Raw genomic sequence first — 18,025 nt, 5'->3', positions numbered from 1 at the left:
TTTATAGCTACAAGTAAAATTGTACAATGTAAAATAATAACCTTTTAGTTTTAATCAGACTGTCTACCTTTAAAAGTATATTTAAGGCTAAGTTCTAACACAGATTTGTGTTTAATGTATTTTATCACTTACCCTTTAGAGTGGGATTTGCCAATATTATAAATACTTTCATATACTGAACATCAAGGGAAATCAAAACAATTTGGCCAAAATTATCACTAGCCATCTATAAGGTCAAGAAGCCTGCCCTTGGGCTGGCTGCAATCTCAGACAGGCACAGAAGAGTGCAAAGTGCTGTTACGGTGGTGTTGCACAGTGTCATCACAGCTTTCTCTGTGGATCAGCCTTGGCCAGGATTCCAACTACTCCAGCACAGCCCAAGAGCTCTTCCCCCCATTTTTACCCTGAGCCATTTGAAGTACTAAGCTTTTACAAAGGTGCATTGATTCAGCTACTTCTGCACCACAATAAACCAATTCATTACAGGATGAACTTGCCCCTTTGAATGTATAAGGACAACAGAAGATGCTGTGAACCAAAGCAAACAGACTGAAACCTCTTGTTTCAGGTAACAGCAACATATATTCTCCTATCGAAAATATTTTATCTCTGGAAAACAGAAGATCTGTGACCAGTGATACCTTTCTAATAGCCTTCATTACTGGTGCAAGTAACAGACATAAAATAAAAAAAGGAAATTATAGAGCTGAAAGAGATTTCACTGGCACAGTACATGCTGCAGTCGGTCTTTCTGAAGCAGGTTGGCTCATCTGGGGCACAGTTTTTAAGAAGCACAGAGCTTCACCACTGGGATTCTCAGGGGCTTTGATGAAGGGCTTCATTGGGGAACCCCCTCAGCTGTCATTCAACTGCTGTTCAGTGACACACATGAACTTCTCCCATGGGTGATAAGAAAGACCACAGAACTGTCCATTTTCAATTACATAGCATTCCAGCTGCAGCAACAGCTGTTTACATGGAAAAGCCGCATTACACACTTCTCTGCAGGAGGTTATGCAGGACAGTAAGGCTCAATTCACCACCTTCTGCTAAAGGCTTCCTCTGAGATAGAGGAGAGGAAGAGGCACTTACTCTGTCGAGTTGTTGTCTTACCATGCCCTGACCAGTAGAACGCCACCACCACCTCAAGAGGAATCCTTTGAAGCAGCATTGCTTCACTTGCGGTCCATGGATCTGACAGTCAACGAAACAGCAGAAAATGGTCTACAAACTGCTACCTCCAGCCACTGTCTGCGCTTCCAGGAACAGACAGCTGATATCCAGGAGGCATTATCAATACTAATGAAAATGTTCATCATTTTGAAAGAAGGGAATGTGCCTAAATACAAAGAATTTCAATTATTTCTCTCTTACTCCCTTCTCACCCCAGTCATCAAAGAATGGTCACAATATAATCCTTATAATAGTAGCAGCAATAATAAAACTAGATGCCGCTTCTATTTAATAGACTCAGGAACACTGCTACAAAAGGATTAGCTGAGTATGGCAACATAAAGCAGTCAGGAAACAGTACTTCAGAAGGGAGTTTGGAGCATGTGCTGCCTGAAACGGTGCACTAATATGTCACTTTTTAAGTCATCTTTGCTCCATCAGGCATAGGTTTGCCCAAGTCAATTTCTGAAGCAACTCTAACTTCTTGTAATGCAGTTCATCAGGTGGAAAAAGAACACATCCAGTGCCACATAACTAATTCCCTAACAACCATCAACAAGAGCCCTGTGCAGCCTAGTGAGAGGAAGACTGGCTCTAAAATAAGATCCTTTCTTCAGCTTCAAGTGAAGCTAAGAACAGCAGAGAAAAAGACCCATTCTTGGTACCTGGGATAGGTACAGAGCCATGTCCTATGGGCTTGGATGACAGCTGGGGACAATGAAATGATAAAGGTCCAGACCTGATCGCGTGCTTTCCGTCTTGACACTGGTTGCAGTAGAGGACTGAGCAGACATTGTGAAAATAACTAATAGGGATGTTTCATTACACTGTATTAAGCTTAGTGACTGAAAAAGAGGACTGCAACATTAACGGAAAAGTAATAGTCCATGTATTTCTACCATTACAGTCCACAGCAGTGGGAAGCAGTAACTTAAACTTCAAAACATTAAGACTGTGTGAAATAAGAAAAGCCAAAATCTCATGCCTTAATTGCTGTCTTTTGCTAAACTCAACTTAGAATAATCTGAAACCAGAAATTCGTATCTTCTATTCAAGAAAAAATCCTCTCGCTTCTTCACAGACCTCTGTTTCGTGAGGCCAAAGTCTTTAAAAATCACTTTACCACACTTTTGCCCTTCTTTCAGGAAAATGTATCAAATCCCCATTCCTAGAAGACTCAGCAAGAAGAACCTGCTGCGATGAGAACATAGGAAGCAGGGAATTTCAAATCCAGAAGTTTGAGACTGCTTAAGTGAAACCAGTCTTGGAATTTTTATTCTAATCTTTTCCTGACTAGATCTGCCCTAAGGAAGCTTCTCCAAAGTAACTACATCAGTATACTATGTCTGAAATGTTCTCCTTTGCTCACAGACAAACTTGTGCTGGTAGTCTGGCTCAGCATACCTGCTTGAGTAACATGAGCTCATCCTGACTGCATGGCTACGTCTATCATGTGAGCTCTCGCCAGAGCAGCTCTTCTGATAAAGATCATTCCCCATCACTTTTAGGACTCATGTAAGTAGGCTGACACATTTGTGAAGTACAAAAATAACATTTTCAAATCCTGATACAGATCATTTTTAAGTGAAAGAAAACATTTTTTAACAACTGTATTTATTTTCTCCATCAGGGCCTGCAACTTTATGACCTGCTCTTACAATGTGCTTAGCATGTTCTCAGATCTGTCACATGACAGGTAGGTACTCCTACAGTGAGACAAAGAGAAGTTGGCACAGAGACAAGTGAATACTAACAAAGGAGTTTTCAGCAAAATATCCATACTGCTGCCTACTATGATTACACCAGGTAATAGAAAAACACATTCCTTCCATATACAGCACAAGATCTGAATCCACAACCTCTGTTTTTTTTTGAGTTCTCAAGTCTTCATAGGGAGAGCTATCATGAAAGTCCCAATACTGTGTTTTTCTGCCCCTGGGTTGTGTCACTACAGGTGGAAGCAGTAGTCCCTGCACCCGACACACAGATTCTTTTCAGATGCATCTCCTTGCAGTTTTTAGCTTGTGTATTTTTTATAATGAACAATGCAATAAACACTGAGTGTTTGCAGTGTTAAATCATGTTCCCAAAGGGAGTAGTTTGTATAACAAGATAAAATTATCACATTATAATAACTAAATATGCATCAGTCTAAAGCATACTTCAATTAATCATCAAAAGTTTGCACCGCCTCTTTAGGTCTTAATTAAGCAGAATGTTTGGTTGGGTTGGTTTTTTTTTTTATTCCTTTCAAACCAGTGTGAAGGAGCTGCAGAAAATTGTTCCTCTTAAACCCAGTGAGCAGCAGTTTACACTAATCGATCTTATATGGAACCATAATTTGAAGAGGTGGGGGAAGTGAAGGAAGGCAACTAGTACAACAGAGTAAATCCATCATCCACAGCTCTGTCCCTTTATCTAAGCAACCCAGTGTGGCCTACAGTGATTAGCAGGATGATTCTAAAATCCCTAGAATTCCAGAGATAAATTCTTATCAGTTTGCTAACTTTCAGGCTGCAACATTCTACTACCACCATGACCTAAATGATGCCTATTTTCAGTTTTAACTCCAATTTCAAGAATTTGGGTGAAAATAAATGCAGTTACAGCTCTGTCCTGGGTTCAGCAGTAGCAGTCATGTTTCTCCTTTGTGGTAGCTGGTGCAGTGCCGCGTTTTGACTTCCAGCCTGGGAACAGTGTTGGTGATACCGATGTTTTCAGTTGTTGCTAAGTGATGTTTACCCTGACCAAGGACTTTGTGAGGCTCAGGGAGGAGGGGAAGCCATGAGGAAGCAGAGACGGGGCGCTTGACCCGGGCTAGCCAAAGAGGTATTCCATACCACAGCACGTCATGCCCGGGGTGGGGGGTAACTGGGAGTTACCCGGAAGGACACGGGCTTCCGGGTGGGACTTGTTTCTTGGCCGGTGGTATCATATTCTCTTCCCTTGTCATTTTCTCTTACCATTGTTGTCGTTGGTAGTAGCGGTGGTGATTTGTGTTGTACATTGGTTGCTGGACTGTTCTTGTCTCAACCCGTAGGAGTTGCACTCTTTCGATCCTCCTCCCTGCTCCTCCAGGAGTGGGGAAGGGGAGAGCCCCGGGGGGGGGCCTCGATTGCTCTCAGCCTGGCACCACTCACTGGGAGTGAGCGAACAAGCTGTCTGGCTAGGGTTTAAACCACGACAAGCTCTAATCCTGCAGATTATGATGATCCATGGGCAAGTACTCCAAAACTTTACTTTCCACATTCCCTTGCAAGGAATTCAGCAGGAGAAACTCAACCCTTCTGGCAAGAAGAAAATATCCCTCTTGAAGGTGCCCAACCACAGTACAGAAGTAGTCCTGTTGTATAGAAGGAAGACCAAGAGGGTATGGGACTGAGATCTCAAAGGGTACATATTCCCTGGACCAAGTGAGCCTGTGTAAAACCTGTACCTTTGCTGTTGTTGTACCTGCCTGATACAGAAAATATTTCGGCACTCCATCCCTCCTCAGTGTTTCCGCATCACCCATCTCTTCCTGGTACGAGTCTCCTTCCACCACAGCAATCAGAAGCCATGTCTCCTCGCTAGTGGTTTCTTCTGTTTTCCTCTCTTTTTCTCTTTGCTGCATTCCATCCCCTCATGCAGGCAGTCTGGATCCCAGTTTTTTGGGCACAGAGCTAGAATAGCACTTTTAACCCTTTGTTGGGAACTGTGCTAAATCCACTGGCACACACCTTGAAATATTTCAGCTGTTTTCACCACTCCTTTCTAATGAAAAACTGCAAACCCCATTTTAAAGATGCTAGATCTTAACTTGACTCAAGCATTTGCAGCGTTAACAGTCAAGTCTCACTATTTCACTGGGACCTACCAGGATTTCAGAATGGTTAATTCTGAGTTACCTGCCTGCCACTCCTGAAACCCCAGCTTGACACTGAAGAAAACCAAGTAGCATGTATTCAGATTTTTCATCCCAAAGCAGTTCCTGAGGTTGATGATCCCAAGCAAGGCAGAACCATCACAGTCAGTTTTCTTACACCCAAGATGCTTTATCTGACTAATCTCTAACTAAAAAATGAACAAACAAAAACTCCTGAGACATTGCTGCAGACCCCTTCGTGATAGCACTTAAGCACTGATCCTCTAAATAGATGGGGCATGCGACAAACTTAAGGTACAAAAAGTACCTTGGGAAAAGTAATTACAGGAGGAAGACTGAGAAAAAAGGGCTGACAACAGAAAGCTTGCTGCAATTATCGCTATGGAAATACCTCAGGGGCTCTCCAATGCATTTCCTTTTAAGGACCAGTCTCTTGAAGTTCATGACTCTGCCAATAAAGCAAAGTGTCCCAGCTCCTTTAAAAAAAATAATTTTGGGGAACCATGGCTTGCCCACGTTTTCTATGCATGAGTTGAGGCACATTCTCATGCATAGTTCAGTAAGGACTGAATGCACAACACAATTAAAAGCTGGCATTTAGGCAGGTTTTAAGCATGCAAACAAAAAGGCACCTATTTCAGCTAATGGGGGGGGAACTCCCTGGGTATTCTGAATGTATGCTATTAAAGTGCATACATGGACTTGGTGATGTTCTTTTTAGCACAAAGGAAACACTTGGCCCTCAACAGAGAGCAAAAGACATCAAGAGTGGGCTAGATGAGGCAGGCATCCTGGCAACCATTGGCATTTTAAAAATCAGGCACTAATACCCCTACAATCAGTGTAAATTAGGCAACATTTCAAACTGAAAACAGGAGAAAGAATTTGAAGAGCAGCGACCACAGGATTTGTTGCAGTGGTCTTTACCAGAGAGCTAAACCTGCAGTTAAAGAAATTGTTGATGCTGTTCAGTAACTGAAATAAGATTTGAGAAATACTGAACAGGGATCCAGAGCATAGTAAAATGAATGTCCCCCAGTATACAGACTTAATTAGATCTGATAATATGGGGCTTTATTTAAGGCAAAGTGCCACCAGGTTCTGCCTGGAATCAGACTTCTTGGTAATGCAGTCAGAGAACCAATTCCCTGGTGAATTCAGACAGATGATCTTGGAATTAATTTTTACTGCCCTGCTAACTACCATTTAAAACACCTTTTGTGCTTCCAGATTCCTCCAATACAATATTGAGAGACGTTACAATGGGCAATTCCAGAGTGTTCACAGAGCAGAGATTCTATTTAATCCCACGTTTCACCAAGTTACCAATGTATACTTATATTTACAAAAAAAAATCCCATAAACTTTAAATCTAAAGCTATGTTAAGCTGTAACATAGTAAATCAATTGTTCCCTTCTATAAAATACTAGTTATTTGCTTTAGTATTTAAATATAACGTTTACTTGCCAACTTAGGTCACAGGCCTATTTTACAAGGTAGTCAGCACTGGAAATGCTTCTGCTCCCCCTTTAAGATATTTTGTCTCAACAGATGCAGTTCCTCCAGCCCATTCCTCCTTCATTTTCACAATTTTCTGATAACTTTTGGTACGACCCCAAACATTATCATTTGTAAATCACTGAAGCAAACATTATGTGGAGACTCTGATCTGCAGGTTGGAGGATTTTAATCCTATTTCCTATTTCCTTTCCCAAATACTCATTATCTTGTGAAAACCCTGGGAAGGAGCATTTTTCCCTTGCGTTTCTTTCCCCTGTGGAAATCTCAGTCACCTGAATGCCATCATTTTCTCTACCTCCCCTTCCACCTCATCCCTTGACAGTGACCTTCACCGACAGCGCAGCATGGCAGGGAGCTGGTTCTTGTGTGGGATGCTTAGAACAGCAGATGCACCCAGTGCATCACTTGTATGCAGAGGAGGCAAGAAAGGGAAGAGTTTTGCCAACACCCATGCTCAAAGGCTAGACCAACCAGCAGTTTACCTCCCCTACTGAAGCACTGCCATGGGGATCACAAGAGAAAGTAAACCAAAGAGCACTCTTTAAAAAATGGGGAAACTGAGACACCATACATAGCCTCCAGCAGGTGCTGCAGGTGCCAGGGGAAGGAGGCAGCAAGTTCTCACCTGCACTGAAAGAATTTTTTGCATTCTTCTTTGACTAATCTTGATTTTAGCCTTCCTTCATCCCATGTAACAACAGTCATTCAAACCTGTCTGAGCAAAAGGGCAGTCACCCTAAGTGCCCTCTCAGATTTACCACTAAGGGCTGCAAAATAATTTAGGATGCTTGCATGCTGCACACTACAGCCACATACCCCGGACAGATGTGCAGATGTGGTGGGGTTTCTATTTCTAGGTCATTCCTGACTATTTCACTTCTGGGTTTTTTCATTATTTCTATGTAATTTTTATGCAGGGGGACCTCAAACAAACAAAAAACCACTTTCTTTACATTGCTGTGTAGAACATAAGAATCTTCTAACACCAAGCAGAACCAATTTTAGTATCAGTTTGTTGCAAAGGGTTGCACTGGAGACTAACCCTGAAGATCACTCAGAATCGGCTGCTAGCAGTAAACATAGCTACCAGCCTGCTGGACAAGAAGGACAGTTATCAGCCACAAGGAGATTATTACACCAACTCTCTGCAGGCTGCACTAACTTATTTGCTTCCAGATGCAGGTCAGATAGTTGATGTTGACTTGTCCCACTTGATTTGGGCGCTGCCTGAGCATGGTCTACTTGCCTGGTGGTGCCCCTGCAAATAGCCTCCAGATTTGAGTAAGTGGTATCCTTTTTGTGGAGGCTTCCCATGACTAGATTTAGTGCCCTGCACCAACGAGTCATAACCCGAGCCTGTAGACAGTCAGCGTACCACAGAGCGCCCAGGCATTTAACTCAGCCTTTCTTAGGTGTAGTTCTTGGGTATAGCAAGGAGAGAGTGTCTTTACCGAAGTTATTCATACTTGGTCAGGTTGAACTCTAATGTTTTCCTGGATTGTATAGCCAATTTTTACCCAATATTTCATTTGACTGAAAGAGAGCTGAACAGCTTGGAGGTATAATTTTAGTTAGACTGCTCATAATTGTTTGGTCATCAAAAGGAGGAGGAAAAAAAAAAAAAGAAAAAAAAACCAACACAAAACCCAAAACTAAAACCCACACAACACTTTCCTGTAAAACAAGCATGGGGGGAAAGATAATTTTGTTACTGTTCAAGGTTTTAGCCTGTTCATACAAAATACAAACGCAGACAGGACACCGTTCTAAGTTTTCAAACACACTCAAGAAAGACCTATCTGCTGAAATCTTCAGTGACTGCTTCCTAGACATAGCTGAGGATCAGTATTCCTTCCTCCTCCTTCTTACTTCTGGTAACAATTTCTGATACCAAGAATCCTATCTGCCTCCCTGGAAAACCTGTTTCCCTTGGCTTCCTGACTCTTGTCTTATCCCAGTGCTGCTTCTACTTGTCCAACTGTTACACCAGTGCACATTGCAGGGTATCCTTCCCATTCCTCCCTTCAGGCTTCTGTGAACAGCCCCCATGCTCTGCTCGTTCCCTTCTGCCTCTTATCTGCCAAAATTATTCAACCAATAATTCATTGTGACTGTTTCTTGGATCTGTTTATCCTCTCCACACCACTGCTCTCCTGTCCAAATAAATACCTCAGCCTGTCTCTCTGACACTTCTTTACTGGTGCTAACCCTTCAGATCAAGACCAACGCAATAAGAATTTAAGTCTTAATAATTTTTCCCTGAGTGCTCACTCTGTATTATTTGCTCAATAACAGCAGACCACACCACCATCTTTCCTGTCCTTCAGGTTCACGATTTAAATATCATTTCCACCTGCAGGCACTCTCTTTTGAGACACATTTAAATCTTGTAGATTTTTCTTCTGTACAGTATATAAAAGCTTTCCCCATCCATCCACAAAGTCTGGACTCATCCTAATTCTCAGCACTTCAGTCTCTACAGTGCAGCACTACCTGGGTTTCTCTCTGGCCTGTCTGGTAACCTTGTTCTAGGCATCCACTCAAAATATGTGGCAAAAGTCCCTTTCTCTGTGCAGCATTTTAACCTTGACGCTCTCTCTTGGACTCTTTCTGCCTCTCTCTGCTGTTTCCTTTCTTCCTTTATTAACCTGAACAAATGTAAGCAGCTTCTGTTCTTGTGGCAGGTCAGCCACAGCCCTTCTCTCTCCCATGTTGAAAATGTTGACTTTCAGCTCTAGCAATTAATGACGTCTTTTTCATTTGCCTGTTCTAAGAAGCACCTTTATGCTGTTTCCAAAGTCACCCCTGTGCTTGCGAGGGGTTCTGAGAAAACATCCCCAGAGTTACTCTTGTCTGGCTTTGTATCACTCTGAAGTTTTCTGCTTTGATGTAGTGCCCACATAATGGTGTCAAAGTGCAGTGCCAAGACCACTGCCTTACACGCTGGCTCTCCTGGCTCCTTTGTACTCCCTTTTCTACTTGTATCCACCAGTTGTTTCTTGCCAGGCTCTTTGGGTGATCATGACTAGGGCACCTACGCCCTAAGATAAAACAAAACAATTACTACTGATGCTTATTGCAAATCCCACAAAGGTTGTGGGTCTCCTCCCTCTCTGGTCCTACCAAACTTTGCTCTCTAAAACAAAGGTGAGATAAATATACTCATCTGCTCATAAACCATGATAATCTAGTGCTCATTACTGATCATAGGATTAAGTCAGAGGAGGCAGAGATTGTGTATTTATATCCCCTATACAAGTAAAACAATGATATTCATTATGAATTAATGAATTAAAAACCTAAAGTTGGAAAATACTCATGAATAGCCTTCTCTGCACATTACCCTTAGCATTACATTTGAATATGGGATCACACATGATAGGCGGACAGGCAAAGAAGGCAAGGCAGTTGACTTGGATGAGGTTCCCCTGTGCCCATTTAACTACTGTTGCAGTAATTTGTTTTTCTACTTCACAGCTCCATCCTCCTGCTTGTTTGATGTCATAAAAATCCCACAATTGTGGCAGTTTGCACAATGCATGTTATAGCCCTGTGTTCACATACCACAAATTCAGCATCCTGGATTCATTCGTGACTCAGATTAGAGGAGAAAATAGCTTGGGATGGCACAAGCCCTTGATTAAAGCTTTAGGGCCAAATCAACAACAGCTGAGGATCCAGCCCATATGGCCAGAGATCTTTAGCTGTGTAAAGGCTGCAGGAATGGGCCCAAATAGCTTTGGTAATTAGCAAATATCATATAAAATAGATGAAAAGTCTTTGGCAAAGAATGCATATTGAGCAACATCTGAAAATTATTCATAGCATATTAGTATACTTCTTTTAGAGATAAAAGTCGATGGCTTAAAAATAAGTTGGGAGGAGCAACTGTAGTCTACCCCATGACTGTCAGCAGGCAAACGCTTTCTTGGACCAATCGGTATTTTATAGTTACCTTTAGTCAACGCAACAAAGGGCAGAGGTGACCATCTCACACCTGGGACCTGATCCTACAAGTTGTTCTGCCTCTGCAGGAGCATCCTCACATCTGGTGGGGACTCCTTAGCCAACTGTCTCCCTGCATGCAGATAGCTACTGCTCTTTGGTAGCTACTGCAAGTCACTCTGTGCTCTAAATCTACCAATTATCACACTGTGTACAGCAGTAAACAATAACACAGCAGTTAATCACCATGGTGTAGCTGTTAAGAGTTCCTTTCACAGATTATGGTAAGCAGCATGCAGTGTGGAATATATCATTTTTCATGCAAACTCAGGAATGGCATGTTATAAAATCACTCCTGATAAAAATCTAATGAAAATGTAAAACATGTCAGTGCAGTCTTCCTGGTAGTCATGATCGTATTAAACTCTCAAGAGACAACGGTCAGGGATTTCAGTAACAGTCAAGAGACAGTTTTCCCAGGATGAGCTTGTTAACCTAATATAAAGACATGATACTGAGTTGATGGCTTTGACTCTTCCACTGTTTCTTTCATGGAGCCTATTTTTAACTTAATCATCTTCCATTAACTTATTTAAAGCCTTCATTCATCAGAACAAAATCTTTTTTCTTTCTAAAAAGCAGATGTGTTTGAAGTGCTGAGAGTATAATCCAGCATGCTGAGAGTCACAAGCAGCACAAGTCTGTTGTCACTGCACTTGTAGAAGTTTTTCAAGAATACTAACAAATGAAGTCACTCTCCCACTCTGTTTTAAAGTTCTCTGCGACTGCTTTTAAACACTTTGAAATTAGCTCCATCACTAAGATGTCATGATCTAGCAATCTCAGGACGTGTCAATGACGGTAACCATTTTTAAACATTCATTAGGATTTACCTGCTGGTGGCTTTATGAAAGGTGGTGGAATTAATGGGACAATAATCGGTACATTCCCATGATCCTTCGACCCTGCTGGTGAGTCTGATAGTCCATTTCCTGTGGCAAGCCCTGGGTAGCTTGGATTTATATTGTACGGTGAAATAACACTGTCCTCAGGTAATTTTGGTTTTGGCAAAGAATTTTCTGTAAAACACAAACAACACATTGTACAGTATGACACCTAGATTTCTTAAATGCCCCTACATACTGTCACCAATCTCCTCATTAAATTACTTACCCTAATACAAGAAGAGCACACAATAACCCCTATATATGTCCTCTGTTTAAAAAATGGATACTTGCCAGTATTCTTCAGAAATGCTCTATATTTTAAAAATAAAATTCACACTTTTTTTTTTAAAAAAAAAGATAGGATTATTTCCTTATGCACACCCTTAGTATGCCTGGTTTAATCAATGACACCCTATTCTTGTCCCTTTATTTCTACTGTTTGCACGATGATCACACTCAGTGTACTATAACTTCACCAATATAAGAAGCATAAATTGAAAAATAAAAGAATTCCTAATTCTCTAGCAATAATATGTGGAGTTGTAATGGAAAGGATTTAAAGAAAGAAACAAAATACTGAAATTATAGCCAAGTGCACATGAAATTATGACAATTGTTATTCTACTTCTTTAATCACAAGTTACCTAAGGATTCTTATTTGTAGGAATTTCTCTAATGCACCTCAGTTAGCTATGGGGCAGGACTTAATTCTTATTATTCCCTCTCCTCCCATCTCTCAGAAAAAGAAACACTACTTTCTCCCTCCCATAGACTGCATACACCAAAGGTTTCTACCTGCCACAGATATTTGACATCTTTCTCTGGTACATAAAACATATGATTCAGATCATGTGTCTATAAAAGAAGTATATCACAGAGTTCATCAGGCATAGACTGAAGCCATAAACCATTCAATAAAGGATCTATCATTAAAACATAAATAAATGAATCACATCACTACTCAAGTACAAGTTTATTCAAAGGTGACTTAATGACATCACATTTTCAATGAAAAATACATATTGATCACCAATGTCACTACAGAACTAACAAGCTGCAAACATTCAATTTTAACACGGTTAGGTTATTCCACCTTTAGGTCTAATTTTTCCACCTTTTTCCTAACCATCTCTCTTCAGAACTTGTCTCTCTGATATCAGTACTCACTGCAACACTTACTCAATACACAGCTGCTGTGGGCCATCAGAAAGAAAACCCAAACACAGCTGGCCACAAATGTAGTGAAAAGTGGCAGACTATGAACATAGAAGTTGCCAGTTTCCTCTGTTTACCTAACCTTTGAGGAACTCTTGCTGGATAAGTCAAGATGCAGCATTCCCTTTACCCTGATTACAAGTCCCTACCCATTCCCTGCGACTGAAGAGTCAGAAGGCAGCAACAGAAGGGCTTAACAAACAGACTGGATCCGATCTTTTACGTTTTGAACCATGAAGATCCAGCATTGTTCCAAACAAATCCCATCCCTGGAGAACTTCTACAGCACTCACAGAAGACAGTATAGTATAAACATGGGTGAGGACCCTTTTGTGAATGTTCACTCTCATTCCGACATCTGTTGTGAATATTCCAGCTCAAAATCTTCCAGAATTCTAAAAAGCCTTAGCCAAAAAGCTTCGATTTTGAAAGCAAAAGGGTTCCTTAAAGCCACACTCCTAAGAAAGTGCTCCCTCTTTTCCAGCTGAGCAGTTTATTAATACCACAGGTACAGGACTTTCAACTGACTCACAAAAGGTACTATTTGTGAAGGTATATTAGTAAGCCTACTAATAGTAATTTTAAGGGATTTTCCTCATACCCTATTGGCTTCCTCAGGCCGGAAGGCACTCTGTGATATTTTTATGTAAACCAACCACAAAGCAAGCAGCAGAACACGCTTCCCAACCCATGCCAATTCCAACAGGTTGAGATATTAATCCTTCTTTGCATGAACACAGAAACATGAAGTCGCATTACCTTTAAGAACAGAAATGTGCTGGCGGCTTTCCCCATCTGCTGAGTAGTTCCTGAATTCAATATCTTCTCCATCTTTCAATTCAACCTTATCGTAACCATACCAGCCAAGAAGCTCATTCATAGTGTTTTCTGCAAAGTTCTGAAAGAGAAAAATTACCTACTTATTTATGTAATCAATAACCATTTGGAAAGAATGGAGGACTGCATAAATCGAACCGTATCTGTGCTACACGAGCAAGTGTCAGGTTTGGCCCACCTCCTCAAAGACTAATGTTCATTTCATAAGTCAAGTGCATAAAGTGTAATGCATTTAAATCTCTGACTGGCACATGTAATTATGACAGAGACTCATATGTCTGTAATTTAAAAAAAATGAAAAGGAGAGTTATTTATGACTTTTGCTCTGGTATTCAATGTCAGAAATATTTTAACATACATTTGTCATACAAACTTGTCTGTGTTGCCATAAAATATTTAAGACTGCAGCAAGAGAATAACAGAAATGAAGGGATTTTTTTCAGCCAGCAGTTAATCAATCTTCCTGTGCGACAATCTTTTCAGCTGGAGCAGGTCACTGACACAATTACAGTTCCTTGAGATGCCCATGAACCAAATCAAATAAAATCACAGTGAAGACATTCTTCCTCGGTTATAAGCCCTTACATAGTCAAACCACTTAAAAACTCTTCACCATGAAAGCATTTTACCATAATGTTTCATACAAACATCTCTTATATTTGTTTAAGGAAACCTTTCTCAGTTTTGCCATATTTATTTTCAACCGATTTCCAAGCAGCCGTGTGGTTACGTTTTATGTTTGCATGGAAATGCAAAATACGGAACATGACTGTCATAACTCTGAAATTCTATTAAAAACACATCCTCTAGGTCACATGGCAAAAATATTCCTGCAGAAAATGCTCATTACTGGGCCAGGAGATTTAGTGGAGTAAGTTAAGAAATCTGCAGCCAGGCAACAGAGCTTTCAGAAACCAAATACTGCTATGGAGCTCTGCAGCTTACGGATTTAGGAAACTACCAAAGGAAACCAGCTAATGAATTATTGCGATGGCAAAGATCAGCTTAAAGTAGTATGACAACTATTAAATGAAACGAAAAAGCCACACACAAAGCCTTTCTATTTGGTCTCCGCGGCTTTTTACCATTATTCTTTAAAAATAAATTCCGAATTTAATTTCCCTTTAAGATCTTGACATCTAAAATAATGCTCCTGATATGCACCATCTCCCGGGACTCTGGCTACCAGCAAACAAATAAGGAGAATATGACACCAATTCAAAACAAATGGTACATGTCAAATTTGCACATTGCTAGATTTTGTTTAGTAGCTGCTCTAGCTTAATTTTGAGTGGGAGCAAGTCTAATGATAGAACACAGCAATTCTCCAGTCATTTAAATAAATAAATAAAATTAATCAGATGATAATTGCTTCTGAATTCAAAGCTACAGCAGACGCTCTGCCCCAGAACATCAGAGCCCTGCACTGCTCCTGGCTCATTCATCACACCAGATTGCATAGGTGTTCCTGTCACTCAAGGAGCGCTGTAAAACAGCTATAAGCAATAAACACAAGCAATTTGTACTCTTCCAGGAGTATCATTTGTGCAATTGTGCCACAAACACACATTTCAGGAAAAGAAAAACCAAAACAAAACCCCACAGTAGACCTCTGGAGCATCAATTTCCTTTTGTTTTTTCCCCCCTTTCATTTTCACTTGACCTCCTGCTGGAAATCTCAATTCCATGGCTGTCCTGTGCTGCCCTGAATCACCAGAAAACATGGCATCATTCCACCTCTACTGTAAGCATTTTGACATCCCATTACGTCTGAACTATGTCACTACTACAGTTTGCAGTGAGTACAATACAGTGTAATGTGGCTATCACACACACCGATTTCTAATATATGTATTTACACTCTCATTTGATGCAGTGCTGTATTTTAAATATTAGCAAAAACATGAAATTTTTCTAAATTTTTTGGTTGGTTGGTTTTCAGCTGTTTAGAAAACTTCTCTCTCAGCGCAGAACCTGTCTCTAACTCCTGAGAATCCAACAACGAAATGACCTGGAGATGGGGAGTGAAACCTCGCCATTGCAGCTCACCCAAAATGACCTGGATGGGTCCATGGAGGCACAAAGGCAAGCTCTGCCAGCCTCCCTTCCTTTGCTAAATTTCAGCTATGGAGACACAGCCCTAGAGACTAATCCAGCAAGGCAGAGACCAAGTGACAAAGTCTTCCTGACTTAAACCCCATGGAACTAAATGGAGTAGCTCTAAATTTGCCTCCTGTGGATGCTCTGTGTTTTATTTGCACTGTTGTTCAACTCAGGCAATGAGTAATTTCTAATTACTTGTCAAAGAACATGTAAGCAAGGCTATAGGTATGTTTTTCCTGCAATTCATACACGTCTGTCTCTTCAGAATCTAGTCAAAGTGACCAAATTTGGTTTGTAATGGCACAAAGTTTAAGTACCTTTCAAGTCTCATTGTTTCTACCCATGACAGGTGACACTCAAAAATGAACACTCATCATGACAAAAATACAAATTATTTTGACATTACCCATCATAGAAACTTAACTCTTAAAAAAAATAAATATATCACTGGGTTATTTCCTACTAAATTCAATGAGAGTATAACCAGGCTGCATATTGCACTCACAAAAGTGAGCCATTTTTAACACTGTGATTTCTCAACAAGGATGCCTGGGTAAAGAAAAAAAAAAAAAAAGCTACTCTTTCAGAATTTATCTTACCTATTACAGTGATGATCACTCTTAAACTATGCTCTTTGTGGCTGACAGCCAGAGCTTCATTACACAGTACTTTATGCATATCAAACCAAGAGGATGATCCCATCCTTATCAGCTAGTAGTCAAAGCTGAGAGATGTTTTCTTCAATACTAACTCTCTCACACAGATAGGCATCCACAGAAGTACATCATCTTCCCTCAGACTCCCGACTACAGCACCCATTTGCAGCAACATTTAATATCCTGTCAGTCAAGTTGATGGTCACACAGGTCATGTCATAGAACAGTTTGGGTTGGAAGGGACCTCAAAGCTCATCCAGTTCCAACCCCCTGTCATGGGCAGGGACACCTTCCGCTAGAACAGGTTGCTCAAAGCCCCATCCAACCTGGTCTTGAACACTGCCAGGGGATGGGGCATCCACAGCTTCTCTGGGCAACCTGTGCCAGTGCCTCACCGCCCTCACAGGGAAGAACTTCTTCCCAGTATCTCATCTTTCAGTTTAAAGCCATTATCCCTTGTCTTAGCATTACTTGCTCTTATAAAGTCCCTCCCCATATCCTTGCTGAAGCTGCTGCCCTAAAGATGACCACTATTCTTATTTCATTGTTTCCACTCATTCCATTGCAATGGTAGTCCCAATCTATGTGGGTTCAAGATGCAGTAACAAGATGGGATTTGTAAAGACCAGTGTGGTGGCAAGAGTCAAAATACAAATGATGAGATGAGACAAGACTAATTTTCTCTGTGTGAATGCAGGGAAAAAAAGGGAGGGGGCAGACGAGGGCAAGAAAGCCCAGTTCTTGATGAAGTTAAGGGAACACAACCTGTACACGGACAGCAGAACCTCACTGGAAGATGTACAAGCTTAAAAGGGTTAGTGAAAGGAAGGGTGATTGATTGTAAAAACAGTGCTTCAGAAAAGCAAGAATGGGGGATCAACCTGAGGTTGAAGCATGAGAGCAAAAGAAGCACTGATGAAACAGCCAATTGAACTGAGAGATGACAGACCTGCCAAAGCCCTGGGAGAAGGAGATGTAAAGACAAGTATGAATGACCAGATGAAGGATGTGCAAGTAGCTGCAATTCCAAGCTTTTGCAGGAACAGGACAGCAGAGGCACTGAGCTCTTCCATGCCTACTTTCAGACTCATTCCCAAAAAGAATGCGGAGGTTCTGCAGGTTGAAGGCTGCCACCCCAACCCCACAGCCCGGTCCATCATCAATAAAATCCAAGTCAGCAACCACACTGCTAAGTTGGGACCCTTTGGCCCAGTATGAATCCCACTGAACCCAATGGGAGCCTTGCAGGATCCATGGATTTAATTGCAAAATTACAGCACAGAAACCAGCTTTGCCCTGCCCAGGAGGCAATGCTCAGTCCCCTGCAGGGAAACAAAGAGAACAAGCCTCTGTGCTGTTCAGAGTGGGCCAACACCAGAGCTGAGAAGACAAGCACCAAAATCCTTCCCCATGTGCTTCTGTGCTCACGCCACCATGCCACATTCAGCCTCTTGCGCATGCACCAAGCAGCCAGACTCCCGAGGCTGTGGTGGAAACACTGACAACCTCTTCAGCTGCCAGTGCACCCAGGCAGTCAGTGAACATCCTCCCAGAGCCAAATCTCTTGTGCTCCTCTAGCTGACAGTGCACCATCACAGCTGCCTAACTGCCAGGCATTCATCTGCGGCTGCAGCACAACCAGCGCATCCCTGCCAAAGAAACTGGCCCAAAAATTCTCCAGCGGCCACAGTCACACACCACCACCAATGCCCTTCTTTCCTAATAGACAGCAATTCTTCTTTTGCCCCCTGCTAAGTCCCAA

General features: G+C 41.5%; 1 protein-coding gene across 6 annotated transcripts in view; it reads right to left on the bottom strand.

Annotated features, from left to right (window-relative positions):
• The window catches only part of SOBP (sine oculis binding protein homolog), a 117,891-nt gene that overhangs the window by 94,732 nt on the left and 5,134 nt on the right, over positions 1-18,025 (bottom strand). For 5 of the 6 annotated variants that reach the window (XR_009966006.1, XR_009966005.1, XR_009966004.1 and 2 more), the window contains exons 2-3: positions 13,427-13,565; positions 11,399-11,584 (exon numbers count right to left, since the gene is read on the bottom strand). Coding sequence is in view for 3 of the 6 variants with exons in the window: in XM_062624808.1 (XP_062480792.1) it covers positions 11,399-11,584; positions 13,427-13,565 (325 nt within the window). In the remaining 3 variants the exon portion in view is untranslated. Of the gene's footprint in view, positions 1-11,398; positions 11,585-13,426; positions 13,566-16,206; positions 16,459-18,025 lie in introns of those variants that run through there. The other variant, XM_062624815.1, reaches the window with a different exon arrangement.

This window comes from Pezoporus occidentalis, unplaced genomic scaffold (assembly GCF_034315485.1).
Source record: "Pezoporus occidentalis ecotype Australia unplaced genomic scaffold, CSIRO_AGI_Poc_V1 ctg109, whole genome shotgun sequence".
Classification (NCBI taxonomy): domain Eukaryota; kingdom Metazoa; phylum Chordata; class Aves; order Psittaciformes; family Psittacidae; genus Pezoporus; species Pezoporus occidentalis.
The sequence above is the reverse complement of the archived record's forward strand: the minus strand, read 5'-3'. Positions and strand labels throughout refer to the sequence as shown.